Below are 20095 nucleotides of genomic sequence, written 5' to 3'. Positions count from 1 at the left end.
ATAACGCCCAGCGTTCATACAACCCAAGCGTTGCAAACAAAACAAGAAGAAAACATAAATCCGTCCCTCGTTAAGCAGAAGCGTGCAGGCACGTGTCCTCATAATCCCAGAGAGAGAGAGCAGCGGCACAAACTGATGACACCATCAACCCTCGACTTGGGTGTCTTAAAGGGACACCACACCATAGTGGCTGTCACAATGTATAAGACTGGGGAAACCTGCATTCAGCTGGACCTGAAAAACACTATGTCCAGATAAACACAATCAACTTTTGGAGAAAAATAAAAGATTCTTCATCAGACTAACAACTAAAAACATGACACTTACCTTAACAGTATGGGCTACATCAAATATATTCAAGACCGACAACAACACTTCTCACTGCTGCTAATTTTAACAAAACTAAACAAAAAGTAGAAAAAGGCAATTCACCAAGTCTTGAAAAGTAAAACTGAAAAATAGAAACACAGAATAAAGTAAAATATCCATCCAGATCTTTACCACCAACAACATAAAATCTATCTTGATTAAATGGCCTAATTCTCCAATAAATTAGCAATAATAAAGTAAGAAAAAATAAGACATTCAATTTATGGACGCTCAAATTAACAGAGCGACATTAAACGCACCTCATTGCCTGCCGTAGCGTTCTTCGCAGCTGCACTTCACCTCAAAGGTCGGTTAATACATCGGATTGAACTTAACCAAAGTCCAATTAAAGGAAAATAAATGTTTCTAACAAATACAATGAAGAAGATTAAAATAATTCACTGTCAGTTACTGTCGCTGTGAGTTTGACGAGGTCAGCTGCTTCATTTGGTTCTGCCTAAAGTTCTCTCAGTGATCCAGTGTTTATATGATAAGATACGTGTTTAATGCAGAGAGTTGGAATTACAAGTTGGTAAGAAGCTTTTTAACAAAGGTTTGATTTAAGCTTTAAGTTCAAAGGTGAAAGAAATTTCACGTTTGATGAAGGAAGATCAAGGCTAACAAGGACATAGGTCAAAGGTCAAAATAAGGTGAGAAAATATAATAGATATATATAATCAATCAATAAGGTGAAAATATCAGATAAAAGGGTTTTTTTGGTTATAAGGAATAAAGAGGTCAAAGGTCAAAACAAGAGACACTGGTAGAGACCTCAAATCATTGTTACTGAAGAAGGAGGAGTTCTTTAACAGTACGACATTGATAGAGTTTGTTTGTGTGTTTGAGAGTTCAGACTGAAAGGGAGCGCACAATCGTGTGTGTGTCTGCAGCTGTTGTGTTGTTGCTGCATCGTTGCCTCAGGGGGAAAGTTGTGTGTGTGTTATGCAGACTAGCAGAGACTGCAGCTGTCAGCAGCCACACACACTTTCTATTCTTCAAATCAAATCACAGTGAAACATGTTCACTGACAGCTCAGCTTCAGCATCGTCTTCATGCTGTGACTGCAGCCGTTCAACTCTGTTTGTCTTTAACCCAAATCATCACAACATGCAAATATAATCATCAAAATGATGTGACTGGAAGGATGCAGCAGTCTGTGCTCCACCTTTCTCCTCCACACCTGCAGGTGGAGAACATGGATGCATGAATCTCTACAGAGTTCTTTGAATATTATCCGTCTCATCAGTTTTCAGTGAACAAAACTCCTCACAGAGCCAAAATAAGCAGTTTGTATCCAACATAACTCAGCTGGACTCTGATGCTCCGTATAACAGCCACACATGAGTCTGGATTCACTCAAAGCATTGAACAAACTTTATTGGAAATGAAGCTTTTGGACATTTGTTCTCTGATATTTGCTCTTCAGCTCGAGTCTCCATCAGTGGGAACATTTCCTGATTCAACTTTTCTTCTGTTCAAATCAAACTCCATGAGAATCAAAGTGTGAATCAGAGTCCTGATGATCAGATTCTATAGAAACATGGAGACTGTAGAGGATTTACACTCAATATGTTCATTTGTTCCCTTCAAGAAAAATCAATCAGTTCATCCAATTAAATCAGTCGTTGATCAGTTTGAAAGGACAGATGATCAGAGGTGCAGAGTTTTTACCTCCATCATTGTTACAGGGACTGAAGAATGGGTGGAGTTTGTGAGTGAAGGAGCAGCCAGTAAAGGAGTAGATCAGAGCTGCAGCACCTACATCATAAAAGGAGACCAGACCCTCCTCATAATCCACAAACACCCCCACCTTCTCAGGACCAGGATGAAGACAGAGGGGGACTGGAGAGGAAGCACACGCTATGTACTCATTTCCATTTCTCAGCCTCACAGTCCAGAAACCATCCTGAGGACTCAGTGTGATTTCTCCCTTCCTGTTGATCGACTCTGTGGCCACTCCTAAATCCCACGCAGTCTTTCCTTTAACCTGAACCTCAAAGTAAAATCTGCCTGAAGAGAAACTCTGCTCTCCTAAAACACAAGGACACTGAGAAAATCTCTCTGGGTTGTCTGGAAGATTCTTCCTCACATCACTATGATAAACTTGTTTTCCATCATCAGACAGGATGAGTTTACGATGAGCTGTATCAGGATCCAGAGTCACATCCACCTCATGCTGCTGCACCCTCTGCAGCTCAGCCTCTAACAGCTTCTTCTTCATGGGTTTCCAGACTGTCTCCTCCAGCTGAGCCACAGCTCTCCCCACAGTCCCCTCATATGATGGTGGATGAACTCTGACCTCTGTCCAGTCCTTGCTGGGTGGAGCAGCTTTCAGGGAGGAGAAGCTTTGGAGGAGGTGGAGGTGGTCTTCAGAGCGTGAGAGCTGCTCCACCTCAGAGCTTCTCTCCATCAGCTCAGAGATTTCCTGTTCCAGATCTTTGATGAGACCTTCAGCCTGTTTCTCTTTAGCTTCCTGTTTGTCTTCGATCTCCTTCATGAGCTCCTTCAGGCGTCTCTCAACAGACTCCATCAGAGCCGTGAGGACCTGAACACCTTCTGCTTTCTGTCTGTCTGCAGCATCTTTACTCATCTTCACCGACTCTGTGATCTCCTGAATCTTCAGTCGTCTCTTCTGGATCATCTGCTGAATCTCAGCCTCTGTCTTCTCCAGCTCTGCCTTCTTTCCTTCATATTCTTCTCTCAGAGGAACAAACTCGTGGTTCTTGTGGTCTAAAACAGAGCAGAGCATGCAGACACATGTCTGGTCGGTCTTACAGAACAGCTGCAGAAGGTTATCGTGCTTCGTGCACATCCTGCCTTCCAGGTTCTCCACAGCATCAACCAGCTGATGTCTTTTCAGACCTTTCAGTGTCAGATGAGGCTCCAGGTGAGTCTGACAGTAGGAGGTCTGACACACCAGGCAGGACTTCAGGGCCTTCAGTCTGGTTCCAGTGCAGACGTCACAGGGAACTTCTCCTGGTTTGGCAGCTTGTTGCTCTGAGCTGCTGCTGCTGGCTTTCTGCTGAGCTTCACGTCTGAACTGAGCAACCATCTCAGAGATGAAGGTGTTGATCTTCAGCTGAGGTCGAGTGTAGAAAGTCTCTTTACACATGGGACACTGACAGCTCTGATTCATGTCCCAGTGCTGACTGATGCAGGTTTTGCAGAAGTTGTGTCCACATGGTGTAGTGACTGGATCAGTGAACACATCCAGACAGATGGAGCACAGAAACTGATCTTCAGATCGCAGATTGCTGGCAGCAGACATGTCTGCACTCTGAGGGAGAAAGAAAAGAAACATTTGATTCAAAATTCACTTTAAATTTCATTTTACAAAGAGAGAAACAAGCGTCAGTAGTCTGAGGAGCTTGGAGAGAAAAGCGTCTGGACTTCTTTAAGTTTCTTGAAGACGTTTCATCAGAGAAGCTTCTTCAGTTCTCAGAGTAACTGGTGGAGACCCAGCAACACACTCAGACACAAACTGGTTCATCCAAACACAAACCTAACATCGTAGTGTCTGCTGTACAGTGCAGCGTCCAGATGGACAGGATCAACGTTTGGGGATGAAGATAAATACAGTCGTTACAAAGATGTGAAATTGTTTCTCTGTTTTACAGAAGGTCCAAGATTCATCCAGATCATTTGTATACTTGAATAAATCAGTTTGTTGGATATTTTCCATCAATTACTGTGAAGTAAACTTCGACCTTGTTGGTGACTGAATACTTCTTATTGTACGTCCAGATCAACGAGCCATTAATATTAAACAGTGACTGTTCCAGTAGAGCTGACAGTGAGGAGGACGATGAATCACAAACCTCAGAAATGTGTTATTAACTGTTGATCCAGTATTTTAATGGCATTGATGAGAACATGTTTATTCAGAGGTGTCTGCTAGGGGTGCAACGATATTCGTATCGATATTGAACCGTTCGATACAGTGCTTTCGGTTCGGTACGCATATGTATCGAACAATACAACATTTGTAATTTATTTTATCAACTTTCCTTCTGACGATGCTGTCTGTGTTGAGCGCTCAGTGAATCTGCGTTTGACTACTCCGCCTAGGGTCGACAGTGCAGCCTAGGCGGAGTAGTCGAACGCAGATTCAATGAGCGCTCAACACAGACAGCATCGTCAGGAGGAAGAGCGCAGGGTAAGCTAGCGAGACAGAAGTTAAGCTCTCCTTTTAACATGGACCTCCCCCACCCTCATTCAGATCTGGCGTTTGGAATTATTTTGGTTTTCATGTGACGTATGACCCTGAAGGTAAGCGAGTCATGGACTAAAGTAAAACAGTATGTTGGATGTGCCACGCAATGCTTAATTACATGGGTGGGAACTAGTGTGTTAGCGCAGTTAGCTCGTTAACGTGTTGGCCGTCTAGCCCCATGCTCGTTAACGGAGATTTGCCGTGTTGTGGCGTTAAGGTCATTTCAACGAGATTAACCTGAAAGCACTAGTGGGAACACAACGAATATGACTGCACATTTACGCCGACATCATCCTAGTGCAAAGACCAAAACAACAAGCATGCTACTAACTTTAGCCGAGTCATTTAGACAGCTGTTAGCACATGATTCTCCTTATGCTGCTGAGAATATAGCTCAGAAGAAGCGGATAGTATAGCTTTTATTTTGGAAAGAGCCATTTCTCTGTAATAAACTCTCTTTTCCAAAGATGAGTGATTCCTCAATCAGATACAGGGCTCGCAATATCGCTAGCCCGACGTCCTGGGGCTAGAGATTTTTTTTCAGTCGGGCTACCAAAATCTATCTCTTCCCTGCCCGTCGGGCTATTGTAGGAAGGAAAAATATATGTCAATGCTTTTGCATTCTTTCAGAAATGTAGCTCGGTAATTATGTCATTGGCATCGGTGAGCCACTGTCAATATGTGACATATTGAAATCGTGTTTGAATTTGCGCTTGTTTTTTTGCTTTCACTTTGCAATCGTGCGAACTGTGTATAGGGAGCGACAGCACTGATCTGTGAGTGATGATAATTTGTGCACCAATTCCTCTGACATCGTCTTATTAATCGTTAGCTTACTATGCAAACATGACAAGTGAAATCTCCCGCAGCAAGCTTAAACATGTGAGAGGTTGATCGCGCAGAGAATCGCTGAGCTTATGTGAGTGAGTGTGTAAAAGCATTTCAGTTCTGCTGAGCCAAATAAGACAGGTCAGGGTGAAGAAGTGACAGCCAAAGAAAAGCTTACCACAAAACGGAGAAGTTATGACAAATCAGACTATAAGGCAAAAAGAAAGTGCAGCTTTATGGTTTCATGGACAAAAGAATTTCTGTGGCTGCAATATGACGAGCTAAATAACCAGGGCTGCACATAAGTGGTCCGCAGGTGCGCATTCACTGTCAAAATAAAAAACACGCACAAGGGTTAGGGTTAAATTTAAAAACTGTACTTTTGAGTTAAAATATGTATTTATAATTTTAATAAATGACAAATTAAAAAGGCATGAACATTTTTTTTGTACCGAAAAAATATCGAACCGTGACACCAAAGTATCGAACCGAACCGAACCGTGAATTTTGTGTATCGTTGCACCCCTAGTGTTTGGTCCATTTGTGCGTCAGTAACTGTCCTGTTTTCTCTCACAGATACTGGAACATCACAGCTCCTCACAAACTCAGGATGTGGAAGAAGATGAACTTTTCCAGTCACTCGCTGGGATACATCATTCATGTTATTCTGGATCCTCAGAAAACATTGATTTATTTTTGTGTTTCACATATTTGTTTGTCCAAATCAAAGACTGATGTTAGTAGAGAAGAAGCCACCATGATAAAGCCTGTGTGTGAAAATGAGATCAGTGGATTTGATCAAAATCACATTTAAGGAGGAATTCTGTCCTCCAGTTTGTTTAAATAAGCTTTGGGATTAAACAGCATCATCTATGTTTGTGTCTGATGACATGTTTGATCCAGGTCAGCTTGAATATCACAGCTGATGTGTGGAACTCTGACATGTTTAAAGCCTGATTATCAGGATGATTCAAACACATCTGTCTAAATAATGAGATTCATGTTTCCACACAAAGTTATAAAGTGCAGCATCGACTGTTTTCTGAATGATTGAGGATCATCTGTGACTCTTACAGGATACACTAAGTCAGATAATCTTTGTAAAATGTGTGAATGACTTTTTGAAGTACTGACCAAAATCTGCTGGTTTACAGTATCAAAGGCTTTATATCAATAAAGAATAAATAGGTGTTTTCACGTCTGTAATCCTTATGATCAATCAGATCCAGAATCAATCTAAGAGGAACAGGAAGTGATGAATAACCAGGAAGTGTGGAGTCAGTCTGAAGTCCAGAGCACAGCCTGAGTCCACAGTCCTGAGCAGAGCCACAGTGAGACTGAAGCAGCAGCTCGATGCTCCTACAGTGGATCTGTGGTTACATGAGCAGATTTCTATGGATCCAGTGTGACTGTGATGAGTCCTGATGAAGTGAACAGAGTGAAGATTTGTGTAGAAGCAGGAAGTGTGATCAGCTGCACTCACCACTGTTGCTGAGAGGAACCTGATGGACTCCAGTGAATCTTCTTTTAGAGACAAACAGGACTCGACTGCAGCTCTGCTGCTGCTCTCTCACACTTTCACTTCTGCAAAATGACGTTGGGCTTCTTGTTTTTCAGGTGTTGCTCCGCCTCTTCCTGCCTCTCCCTTTACAGGAATCAGCCGGTCTGTACTCAGTGACTGTGTGCAGCGGGTGGGAGGAGTGAGGAGTGGTGTGTGGGTTCACACAGTAATGACGGCCTCAGGTGATCAGGAGAAACTCACCTGGATTTCCTTTTTCCACAGCAGACTGAGAGCTTCAGGTGGACCCTGAAGGAGGTCTCAGACACAGGTGGTAAAAGTACACACAGTGTGTACTGAAGTAGAAGTACTACTGTTAAAAATACTCCAAGTACTAATTCAACTTCTTTACTGAAGTAAAAGTAAAAAGTAGTGGCTGTGAAATGAGAGTAAAAAGAGCTGATTGAAGAACATTTCTAACACGTGTTTATACAAAGCTAACTGAACCATGTGCTGCATCAACGTGATAATAAAATAATATTATTCACTTTGTTTCTAATAAATATTCCCAGCTTGAATCAGACAAGTTGAACATGAGCAGAGAAAAAGAAGGAAATCCAAATATTCCTGTGTTCAGTTTTCTCCATTTACAGGCCGACTGTGCCTCTAAACAGGAACATGAGCAGGAAGAGGCTGAAGTGGATTCAGCAGGTGGAGGATGCCTAACATCAGCTGGAAAGATTTACTGTGACGTTTGTTTGCTGTTTTCGCCTCGTGCACGAGAACATCACCAAATAAACTCCAGACAGTTTTTAATATTTCACTGTTCAAGAGCAAAAAGACCGACGGACTGTGTTTAAGGCCACCTCACAAATGTCACACATGAAATATTCAGTGTTTATTTGCTGGTTTGTTGGCAGCAGCTCCTTAAAGTCTGTCACACATCTGTTTGACCGTCTCCAGTTAATCTGAGACACCAGTTAATCTGCAACAGCAGCATCAGGCGGCTCAGCTGATCTCTGGTGTGTAGCTGCTGTGCTGCGCTCCCATTCCTCAGTGAAAGCAACAGCAGAACAAAAACTCTCTCGATCCACATGTTTGAAAAGAAAGCTTTTAAACAGATGGACACACTCAGTAAAGGACAAAGAAATAAGTAAGAAAAAATTAGAGTAAAGAGTAAAAGCAGGAGCGACTGAAACAGGCTGCATGCTAGCTGACGCATGCTAGCTGACGCATGAGCACTAGAACTGTTCAACTTCATTGTTATGATTTTAGCACCGAGTTACATGAAATCCTGCATCAAAAAGAACAACACAGCGATCACAGACATGTTTCTGCCAACAAACCAACATTAACCCAGAAAAGCCTCTAAAACTATGGAACGCCAGGACTGCCATAATGAATTAATTAAATACACCATTAAATAATAAATTAAATGTGGCAATAATTAATTAAAATTGGAATTAATTAATTAAATAAATAGTTATGATATATGTAATTAATTAATTATTGACACATTTAATTAATTATTTATGTATTTCACATTTTAATTAATTATTGACACATTTAATTAATTATTTAATGATATATTTATTTATTTCATTTTGGCAGTCCTGGCGCCTGGCTCTCATCATGAAATAATTTTATCTGTCAGCCTCACCCATCAAACTCAGGGGGCGGGGTTAACGCTGATCGAGTCAAAACCATTGCTTTGGCCTGGTGGCCATTGTTTCTAGCACACAACAACCGGCATGTGGAAGCTAACAGAACTGAGCTTTGAAAAACCCTGTTTGTGTGTCACCAAATACCGTTTTAATGTTTTTTTAGCCGAGAATGTAGTGGTTTAATCTTCATGTGTCTGGTCGGTTTGTCAAGATACAGCCTCTTTGCAAAAGTGTTTCGATGATTTCGGAGATGTCGTCCCAGTCTCACGGCAAAGCGTGGGATAGACCCGCTCGCCTCGCAAGCAATCCCACCGACAAAGCGCAGGCCCCGGTACACAGCTGTAGTAACCCCCGCTGACTTCTTTTACTGAGGTTATATTTATCGATGTTTTATTTCCTGATGTTCTTATGTGTCCTACGTGTTTCAGTCGCCAATTCTGAATTATAACTAACATTAAAAACATGTTTAAGGAGGAGAGAGAGCAAATAAATCTGTTTAACATCTGATCTTTGGGTTTTTGTTCAGTAATCAGCGTGACCTGTGTATAAACGCATAAAAGAGATAACGTTGGTGTTTCCGTCATGTAGTAACTGCTGGCTTTAACTGTACAAAGGTTGTTCGACACTATGAAACACATACAGACTTCATGATGTTCGGCTAATATTTTTATTGTGAATATTAATCATGCTGACCTCGCTCTGTACACCACGCAGCGAGGTCAGCATATCCACGATATCCTCAGCTCCATGAGTTAACACAAAGTTTCCCAGCTGACTATCTAACTGCCAACTATTCCAGAGACATGAAAATATACAGCATAAAGAAAAGTGTAAGAGACTCAGCAGCAGATTAGAATAACAGTTATACATTTAATAAATCACCAAATGAATCCAAGAAACGAGCAAACCTGTTCCGACAATTTGAGTTTGTGTTCCCTCAGCTGCAGACTCGCTGCTGTTTAAATGTTTGAAAAGGAAGATTAGATATAAAAAACGTCAAACATAGACTCAGTCTGCCTTCACATTTGATATGAGGCCAGCACGTATAGTGGCCTCAGCAGGCTATTACTGAAATACACGTGCTATATCATAAACTATGATATAAACAGGGAGGTCCTATTAACATGTTTAGTTTTAAAGGACACCTTCCTGCCTTTAGTCTCATTCATGAGCAGTATTAGTTTTCTTCTAACATCCAGAAGTCTGCACAATGTGTTTCATAGTTTGTAACAAGCCTTTGACAGGTAAACATAAAAAAAGAGAGAGAGAGAGTGTTGACATAAGAAGAGAAAATGCTCTCAATTATGGAGACAGACAAATGGTTCATTTATGTTTGATGTGTGTTTATTCCTCCCTAAATATCGTCGGTGAAGTTCGCCATGCATGTCAGATTTTCCTGCGCATTTTTATACCTCTGCCAACAGAGAGAGAAAAAAAATCACATTCTAACAGACAGCTGGTGCTTAGAATACAGTTGAATAACTATTAAAAAACAGATGATATTTAGATGATAGTTCAGTCTAACACATGTGCCAGTGAACCATTAAACGTCTGTGAAACTATGCAGTTATGAAACGTAACTTTAACCTCAGCCAAACCGATTTGCTCAGTTGTAAATAAAACAGCGAAGTAAACGTGACCCGACAGACAGAACCTGAGTGAATGAAGTCCAGCGTTTAACCACTGAGAGCTAAAACTCAGCTGAGGTTTGAAAGCTGTGTGCTGGTGATTGGACATCAGCCGCTGATAAAGCTGTTCGCCTATAAAGTGCTCTGTAAGGAAACGAGCTCCAGCAGCTCTGCGCTCGGGGAAAACACTATATTTACTTATCTTGTGCAGAAAAATGCGCTGACATTGCTTTATATCGAGCACCGGCTGCCCAGTTAAACTGTGACTATCACCAGGTAACGTAGGCGTGTTTCTTGAATTAGCAGCAGGTGTTAAACAGCTGACAGATGAGGAGGAGGATGCATGCAGGTAAACTGAGGGTCTGTTGAGCTGATCGCTGGTTTCGTGAGAAAAATGTCAGCTCGTTCTTTATGTTACAGAAGCACAGAGACACAAGACCAGGCGGAAAGAGACGATCGTTCGGTGAAAATGAGAATCTGCGAATGCAACATGTGGAACACGGAGAGTGGAATATGTAAACAAACCGGTTAATGTACCCCCTCGGTGCGCTCTGCATGCTAACTGTTAGCAGAGCTAGTGAAATCTCTGAAAACATCTGAGCACTTTTGCAAACATGTTCTATGTTGACAACCTGACCAGACGTACGTCGCGACATTCGCGGCTAAAACACTGTTAAAAGTGTAGCTGGTGACAGAAAAACGGGGTATTTTAAAACTACACCGCCACCATTGCTGCCTGTGATTTGATCTGCATTCTGGGATAACTGGCTGCCCCAAGTCTACACAAGCAATCGATTATCTAGGATCTACCTGTTTTGACTTACTTTGCACGGCAACCAATCAAATGTTAGAGAAGCTGCATGGGCAGCGTTAACCCCGCCCCCTGAGTTTGATGGGTGAGGCTGACAGATAAAATTATTTCATGACGAGAGCCAGGCGCCAGGACTGCCAAAATGAAATAAATAAATATATCATTAAATGATTAATTAAATGTGTCAATAATTAATTAAATGTGTCAATAATTAATTAAAATGTGAAATACATAAATAATTAATTAAATGTGTCAATAATTAATTAATTAAATGTGTCAATAATTAATTAATTACATGTGTCATAACTATTTATTTAATTAATTAATTCCCATTTTAATTAATTATTGACACATTTAATTAATTATTTAATGGTGTATTTAATTAATTCATTATGGCAGTCCTGGCGTTCCATATAAAACAACCTGCTGTGGTTTGGAGTAGAGATTCCTGAATTTACCAGGTGCACCTGAAGGCAGCACAATTTAAACCGTAAATAATGATGTAGGTGCGCAAATCCTTTTCAAGCATCACAGCATCAAATGAGCCGGCTTACGTTTGTTGCACTTCTACACCAAGTTTTACGCTCGCGTTTCTTCGTTATATTTTCATGTGTGTTTCAAGCACTATGACATATCACACACACACATGCTGAGTGTGTCACTGATAAAGCTGTGACACAGCAGCTCACTCAGTCCAGTCCAGGTAACAGACTCACCTGTTAGCAGCAGCTCTGCCCTCACAGAGCTCAGCTGCTTATTTTAGTCAGCAGGAAACATTAATATTATGGACTACAGCCGTCTGTCAGGGCCGTTCAAGGACACAACGTCACACACAGGTTTAAACTGTTAGACTCATGAATACCCACAACGTTCGATGCACATTTATCTTTAACAGGAGCAAACGGCCTGATCAGATAATATAAGAACTCATAAAAGAAGATCTAGTTCCTGCATTTATTACTTCCAGGCTGGACGACCATAATTCATTATTATCAGGACGTCCTAAAAACTCGCTGAAAAGCCTTCAGCTGATCCAGAGAGAGTTTGTTTCACACTGGTTCCTGTTCTACCCGCTCTACTGTGGCGTCAGCTCCCAGTCTGCAGTCAGGAGACCTTCTAGCTTTGACATCATGCTTTAAACTCTGAAAGATTTCATTCTGTTTCCTCCAGAGAACTCCCCAAACCAGCAGAACAAGAAGAACCACCGAAACCAGACCTGCTACAACCAGCACGAGGGTGGAGGAGGAGGGAGGAGCGGAGGAGTCTGTTACAGGCCAAACAAGAGCAGGAGAGTTCACAGGATTAGAGGAGGTGCAGGTGTGGAGATGAGGAGGAGGATCTGCAGGAGACATGGTGAAGATGGTTCAGTCAGCTTATTTTTACTTCAGGTGAGTTCAGGTCTTTATACAGGATGTGATGTCATTGTCTGACCTCTGACCCTCAGAAAGCCCTGAGGAGATTCTCCAAACACATCAGTAGCACAGGAGTAGAGACCTTCATCAGACTGCTGGACGTTTGTGATGATGAACTCTGATTTATTTCCAACATGACTTCCATTAAAGAAGAAATGAGCTGTGATGATGTCACCATTGCTCTGTCTGCAGCGCAGTGACATCACTTCCTGCTGGCACAGGATCTGGAGGGATCTCCAGGATCAGAGCTTTATTGGATCAGCAGACACAAACAGAGTGATGCATAAATCTGTGACTGGCATCAAATGTGTTTGTGTTCTTGTTGGAGCCTCACTGATGGTTTGACTTCATCAACTCACCTGCAGACAGCAGCAGCACACACACCTGCAACAGGAGGTCAGAGGTCAGTGAGAGTCAGAGGATACTGAGGGTCAGAGGTCAGTGAGAGTCAGAGGACACTGAGGGTCAGAGGACACTGAGGGTCAGAGGTCAGTGAAGGTCAGAGGTCACTGAGGGTCAGAGGACACTGAGGGTCAGAGGTCACAGAGTGACACAGCCTGAGTGTATCATCACCATCATAGTTTATTTATATAGCACTTTAAAAACACACAAGGCTGACCAAAGTGCTGAACAATAGAAACATAATAGATACAATAAGAATAATAAATAGGATAAAATTACAAACATAGCAAAAACAATAAAATGTAAGTAAATACAAGTCAGTTAACCACTGAGTCAAAAACAAGCAAATAAAAATGTGTTTCTCTGGATTTAAAAGCAGCACTGATGTCGACTGCCTCGTGTGAAGAGGAAGATTATTCCAGAGGAGCCACGATGGAGAACGCTCCGTCTCCTCAGTTTCAGCCCTGATTTGGGGACTGAGAGCAACGGCCGCTCAGCTGACCGGAGCGAACGAAGAACACGGTGAAGAACAGTTCCTGTTCTGTCAGTGACATACAGGAAAGACAGACGATGTCAGAGGAAACATGGACTGGTTTAGGAGGAAGTAGCACCAGTTTAGTGTGATGGTTTAGTCAGAGTGGGAGCTAAAAGTGAACCTATAGACAGAGCTCAGAGGAGTGTGATGGTCCCCAGTTCCAGAAACGGTGGCAGAGCCGAGATTAATAACAACTAAGAGGATATTTGCACAAATGGAAGAACGCAGTCTTACATATTTGTTTAATATGAGCGTTGAAGGACATGTCCTGGTCAAAAATGACTCCAAGGTTCCTCACAGCGTTACTGGAGGCCAAGGTAATGCCATCCAGAGTAAGAATCTGCTTAGATACCATATTTCTAAGCTTTTCAGGGCCGAGTACAATAACCTCAGTTTGATCTGAATTAAGAAGCAGAAAGTTAGCGGCCATCCAGGTCTTTATGTCTTTAAGACATTCCTGCAGTTTAACTCATTGATTGTATGAAATCTTCCAGAATAGATGGTTGGAGTGTTTTCTAATCATATTGTGTTGGGGAAACATGCACATGTAAAAAGTTCCAGCACATCGAGCTCTGTGACCAACACTTGTGTGTTAAGAAGAACACTTGTATAACAATATGGTGTGAAATGAAAACTCTGACGTTCAACACAGCATTGTTTCAGTCATCAACACATTCCTGCACTTTAGCTGATGTGTATCATGTGGCTTGATGGAAACCTTTTGAACACAAGCTCACACACACAGGTGTACACAGACACACACTGTGTCGTCCTGTGCTGCTGACACTAAACACATCGTGCATTATCAGTCCAGTGTGCTGCTCAGTAGGATTCAGTGTTTATTAGTTACTGTTACTGGTGCACATGATGCTGCTGCTGTGGTTTGCTGTGGTTTACCAACAACACGGCACCGAGCTACCCTAAGGAACTGCTTAAATCGTACGTTCCTGCCTGATCATCTACTCAGTTACTCTTGGTGCAGCCTGGATCTCGGCTGAAGTCTAGAGGTGACCGGGCGTTTGCCCTGGCTGCACCAGAGTTGTGGAATAACCTTCTGATCGTGATTCTTTTAAATCACGGTTAAAAACCTGTTTGTTTAATCTCGCCTTTCCTGCTCGTTCATGCTCGCACCTTAGACTTACTCTATTTTCCCTTATACATATTTTTAATGCCTTGTGCTTTCATTATGTTTTATATTACCCCTGTGTATTAGTGCCATTGACCTGTGAGTATATTTGATACTTTGCTGAGGCCTCATAAGACTCGTGTTACTTCCCTGTGTCTTATGTTAAGCACTTTGGTGTACCGCTGGTTTTTAAATGTGCTCTATAAATAAAGTTGTTGTTGTTTCCTTGGTGTGCTGGTTTCTTTTTGCTTCTTTTTGCTTCTTTTTGTTTCTTTTTGTTTCTTTTTGCTTCTTTTTGTTTCTTTTTGTTTCTTTTTGCTTGTTTTTCTGCAGGATGGGATCAAACAGATTTTAGTCTTTTCTCTCTGTCCCTCTTCTCCTCTATGTTTCTCTCCTTATCTTTACTTTGTCTTTCTTCTGTCTCGGCCCAGTCCTGTCTGTTCTGAGTGTAATAACTCAAAAGTAAAACAAATCTATTACATTTAGCATAGCAAAGCCATAATGATCCCTTTGCGAAATAACTGTGGGGGCGTTTTTCTTGGCTTTCAGATTGTTCTGATTATTCTGATGGTTACAGGTCAGGACAGGCAAAAGAAAAATGGTGTCAGCTGCATGTCAGTGAAACTGTACACTTACCTCCTACTGATGACATCAATGAGATATGATACCAACCACTGCACCTGCGACACCTACAGCCTGCTCTAATGGCTCTAACAGCACATCATGATCACAGCATTGAACACATCATACATTTGGGCAGGTTTGTAGAAATGAGAGCTGCTCAGTCCAAACTGGCTGAAAGCCTCCTGTCCTGTTGGAGTCTGTGCTGTGATTGGTTCTCATGTAGTGCTCTTCTACACCACCTGAACTCTCACTTTACTCAATATTTACTGGCTGTATGAAACTCGCCTCACACAAACACTTCTTTCTGTGCTTTTTCTATCAAAGTGCTTTCTGTCTAACGCACACACATCCACAGTCCAATGCATCTTCGATCTTAAATATGATCAACCTATCTCTAATAATCGGCTATGTACCACAGGCCTTCAAGCTGGCTGTAGTTAAACCTTTACTCAAAAAGCATCTCTAGACCCAGCAGTCTTAGCTAATTATAGGCCAATCTCCAACCTTCCTTTCATATCAAAAATCCTTGAAAGAGTAGTTGTCAAACAGCTAACAGATCATCTGCAGAGGAATGGTTTATTTGAAGAGTTTCAGTCAGGTTTCAGAGCTCAGCACAGCACAGAAACAGCTTTAGTGAAGGTTACAAATGATCTTCTTATGGCCTCTGACAGTGGACTCATCTCTGTGCTTGTCCTGCTAGACCTCAGTGCAGCGTTCGATACTGTCGACCATAATATCCTATTAGAGCGATTAGAACATGCTGTAGGTATTACAAGTACTGCGCTGCAGTGGTTTGTATCATATCTATCTAATAGACTCCAATTCGTGCATGTAAATGGAGAGTCCTCTTCACACACTGAGGTTAATTATGGAGTTCCACAGGGTTCAGTGCTAGGACCAATTCTGTTTACACTATACATGCTACCCTTAGGCAGTATCATTAGAAGACATAGCATACATTTTCACTGCTATGCAGATGACACCCAGCTCTATCTGTCCATGAAGCCAGATAACACACACCAATTAGTTAAACTGCAGGAATGTCTTAAAGACATAAAGACCTGGATGGCCGCTAACTTTCTGCTTCTTAATTCAGATAAAACTGAGGTTATTGTACTCGGCCCTGAAAATCTTAGAAATATGGTATCTAATCAGATTCTTACTCTGGATGGCATTACCTTGGCCTCCAGTAACGCGGTGAGGAACCTTGGAGTCATTTTTGACCAGGACATGTCCTTCAACGCACATATTAAACAAATATGTAAGACTGCTTTCTTCCATTTGTGCAACATCTCTAAAATTAGAAATATCCTGTCTCAGAGTGACGCTGAAAAACTAGTTCATGCATTTATTACTTCCAGGCTGGACTACTGTAATTCATTATTATCAGGATGTCCAAAAAACTCACTGAAAAGCCTTCAGCTAATCCAAAATGCTGCAGCAAGAGTCCTGACAGGGACTAGAAAGAGAGAGCATATTTCTCCTGTTTTGGCTTCCCTTCATTGGCTTCCTGTTAAATCCAGAATTGAATTCAAAATCCTGCTCCTCACATACAAGGTCTTAAATAATCAGGCCCCATCTTATCTTAATGACCTTGTAGTACCATATCACCCTATTAGAGCGCTCCGCTCTCGCTCTGCAGGCCTACTTGTTGTTCCTAGAGTATTTAAAAGTAGAATGGGAGGGAGAGCCTTCAGTTTTCAGGCCCCTCTTCTGTGGAACCAGCTTCCAGTTTGGATTCGGGAGACAGACACTATCTCTACTTTTAAGATTAGGCTTAAAACTTTCCTTTTTTCTAAAGCATATAGTTAGGGCTGGACCAGGTGACCCTGAATCCTCCCTTTGTTATGCTGCAATAGATGTAGGCTGCCGGGGGATTCCCATGATGCATTGAGTTTTTCCTTTCCAGTCACCTTTCTCACTCACTATGTATTAATAGACCTCTCTGCATTGAATCATATCTGTTATTAACCTCTGTCTCTCTTCCACAGCATGTCTTTATCCTGTCTTCCTTCTCTCACCCCAACCGGTCGCAGCAGATGGCCCCGCCCCTCCCTGAGCCTGGTTCTGCCGGAGGTTTCTTCCTGTTAAAAGGGAGTTTTTCCTTCCCACTGTCGCCAAAGTGCTTGCTCATAGGGGGTCATATGATTGTTGGGTTTTTCTCTGTATCTATGAAGCGCCTTGAGGCGACTTTTGTTGTGATTTGGCGCTATATAAATAAAATTGAATTGAATTGAATCTAACTTTGTGTTCGCGTCCCGCCCGAGGATATTTAGCATGCAGCCTGGAGCCGCCAGGAGTCAAACTACCAACCTCCAGGGTCTTAACAGGTGCCCGCTTGACCTCCTGAGCTGTGAGAGTGAAAGGATGAAGGTGGGACTCAGGAGCAGGAGCAGGGAGGCAGCTGCAGCCTTCATGCTGTCTGCACTGACTGAGAGACGCCTCCAGCTTCCCTTTGATCTCATCGGGTGTGTGCTCTCTGTGTGAGTATGCTGCTGTGTTACTCTGATGACTTGCTGAGGCTGTGATGATTAAACAAGCTGTTATCATCATGAAGAATCCCCTCCACCCTCTGCACCACCTACTGGACAGTCTGACAGGTAACTTTGCTGCCTGACACTCTGCACGCATCGCCTGCATCCACCAGTGAGACAAACGTCTAAATCTAAACTCTCGTACAGAACTTAAACCCTTTGCTTTACTATTGAATTGTTCTTGTCACGTTCAGATTGTGGTGCAGTTTTAAAGTGGCACAAAAATCTGTTGGTGACTTTAAATCTTGTCAAAGCACAGAGACGCTACGAGCCCCTCACTGCTCCTCACAGAGACCAGAGGAGGGTGGATGAACTGTTGGTGTCTTTGCTGATGGGTTAGATGAGACGTCACACAGAGGGTCTGTTACAGGGATGTCAGGGGGTCCTGGTGTCCCACAGCAACCACACATGGCAGCAGGTCATGTTATTGATGGCATCATTGTGTAACTGTGTGTGAATCAGGACGTATTAAAGAGTCTCCTTTACTGTCTGAAACTGTCCAAAGCTTCCTGATCAACACTTCCTGCTGCACTTTCAGATCCTCTCTCTGCTCACAGGAGAATCAAACCACTGACCTTTGACCTCTGACTCCTCAGCGTGTTTGCTCTGCAGCTTGTAAACGATGACATAATGAAACATGTCGTTACAATAATGTCAGATGTTGGTGTCGCTGACGTTAAAGTCACAGTTGTAGATCACGAGAGCAGAAGTGTCGTGTTCAGGTGTGACGCAGCTGCTGTCATTAGATTTAAATAGAAGCGAGCGTCCAGCCAATGAGATCAGTCCTGCTCTGTGTGCTCTCTCCTGGTTGGTCTGTGGATGTTGTCATTACAGGTTATTTCAGTGCGGTTGGGGGTGTAGCGTCCTGATGGTGTTCCTCCTTCAGCTCGGCTCTGTCGGGGTCGTAGGTCCAGTGTTTGAGTTTCTGTAACTTCTTCATGTTTTTGGTGAAATGTTCCTGGTTCCTGTTACCATGACGTCTCAGTGTTGTGTCTCTGGGCTTCTTGTAGGTGACGTCTGGTTCTTTTGTCCTCCTGGTCCTCTGTGAGTTTTGTCCTTTGGTGTCCCTGTTATGAAGTCAGTCAGGTGTCTCTGTTTGGGCACCTGTGTGAGGTTAGTCTCTGTGTTATTGTGAGTCTCTGGTCTCGTGCACTTTGTGTTGTCCTGATTCTCTCCTGCTCAGAGGCGGAGCCAGACATTTGAAACACCCGGGGCTTAGCCCTAAAGGGACACCTTAAACTAGTTTTTTAATTAAGCAGCAAGGCAGAACAAAGTCAGGGCTGTATCAAGACACGAGGACTAAACCCCAATTCAACCAGACCCAGAACTGATCCAGAATTAAAACAGGACTACAACAGTTCAAAATCAGGACTACTGAGGACTTAACCAAGACAGAACCAGAATCAGAACTAGATGATAGCAGCACTAAAAATCATCATAGACCTGCACTACACTTATTTTTTTAATTCTACCAAAGTCCACTATTTGGATTGAGAAACGTTTATATAATTATTTATCCTTGTTGTGCAAACAAGCCTGCAGAACTTAATAAATATAGAATTTGAAAAATAACAAAAACCTAAAAAGAAACACTAGGTACGAGATACATGAGGACCTATGATACGCTGATACTTTTGGTAAACAACCATTTGACTAACATGTGTGTCTCACCTGCTCTTGTTCATCTCTGTTCTGTCCTCATTCTCCTCTCCCTCTCTCTCCCCCTCTGTTCCTCTCTCTCTCTGTTCCTCTCTCTCTCTTTGTGCTGACAATCATCAAATATACAGTTGAAACCAGATATTTACTCTTCAGATAAAAACACTTTTTTAATTGTAACATCAAATCAGACTAAATGTTTATTTTTTAGATAAATATAAAAAACATATTTGTTAACTTTCAGAGTAAAGAGAGAAACTATCTGTATTTCTTAATTGCAAATGGCACCAAATTGTATTCAAACTGAGCCACACTTATGGAGCTCCACAGTTCTTCTCCTGGTCTTTTGGTTGACATCTCTTGATGTTCCCATGTCACAGAAACAGCCTCTGTGTTTTGCCTTATATGCATCCACAGCTGTGCCACCAGTTTACTCACATGGACTCTACTAACCTATCAGAAGCTTCTTCAGCTCAGAATGGAATCGTCTGGAGTTTTCCTATTAATTAACAAACTTAGTGTACATGTACTCCTAAATTTGATCAAAGTGATAATAAATAGAAGCTCTCTCTCTCTTTATTCTGACATTTAACTAATTCAAAAGATATTTCAATATTTATCTAAAACAAAAGTTTACTCTAAATTGATGTTGTACGGTAAAAATGTTTTATGTTTTCTCCCTAAAGTGTAAATATCTGGTTACAAATGTGAATATCCTGCTGTGTACTGAAATCCCTCTTGTTTTGCATAGAAATATACTGAACAACATACAAAGCATAATATATAAAATAACAT

The 20095-nt window shown here is 42.0% G+C and overlaps 1 protein-coding gene across 1 annotated transcript; it reads right to left on the bottom strand.

Moving 5' to 3' along the window:
• Positions 1-1720: 1720 nt before the first annotated feature.
• Positions 1721-7282, bottom strand: LOC309690693 (E3 ubiquitin-protein ligase TRIM21-like). The gene is made up of 2 exons (XM_082507959.1): positions 6894-7282; positions 1721-3646 (listed from the first exon to the last, which is right to left on the bottom strand). The coding sequence occupies exon 2, from the start codon at positions 3635-3637 to the stop codon at positions 1988-1990; it is 1650 nt and encodes a 549-aa protein (XP_082364085.1). The 5' UTR covers positions 3638-3646; positions 6894-7282; the 3' UTR covers positions 1721-1987.
• Positions 7283-20095: the final 12813 nt, after the last annotated feature.

The sequence above is a fragment of the Aulonocara stuartgranti genome (assembly GCF_965226115.1).
Source record: "Aulonocara stuartgranti genome assembly, chromosome: 16".
In the NCBI taxonomy this organism is placed as follows: Eukaryota; Metazoa; Chordata; class Actinopteri; order Cichliformes; family Cichlidae; genus Aulonocara; species Aulonocara stuartgranti.
The sequence above is the reverse complement of the archived record's forward strand: the minus strand, read 5'-3'. Positions and strand labels throughout refer to the sequence as shown.

Excerpts from the sequence above, each read along its gene's own strand:
- LOC309690693 (XM_082507959.1), bottom strand. The coding sequence starts at position 3,637 with ATGTCTGCTGCCAGCAATCTGCGATCTGAAGATCAGTTTCTGTGCTCC.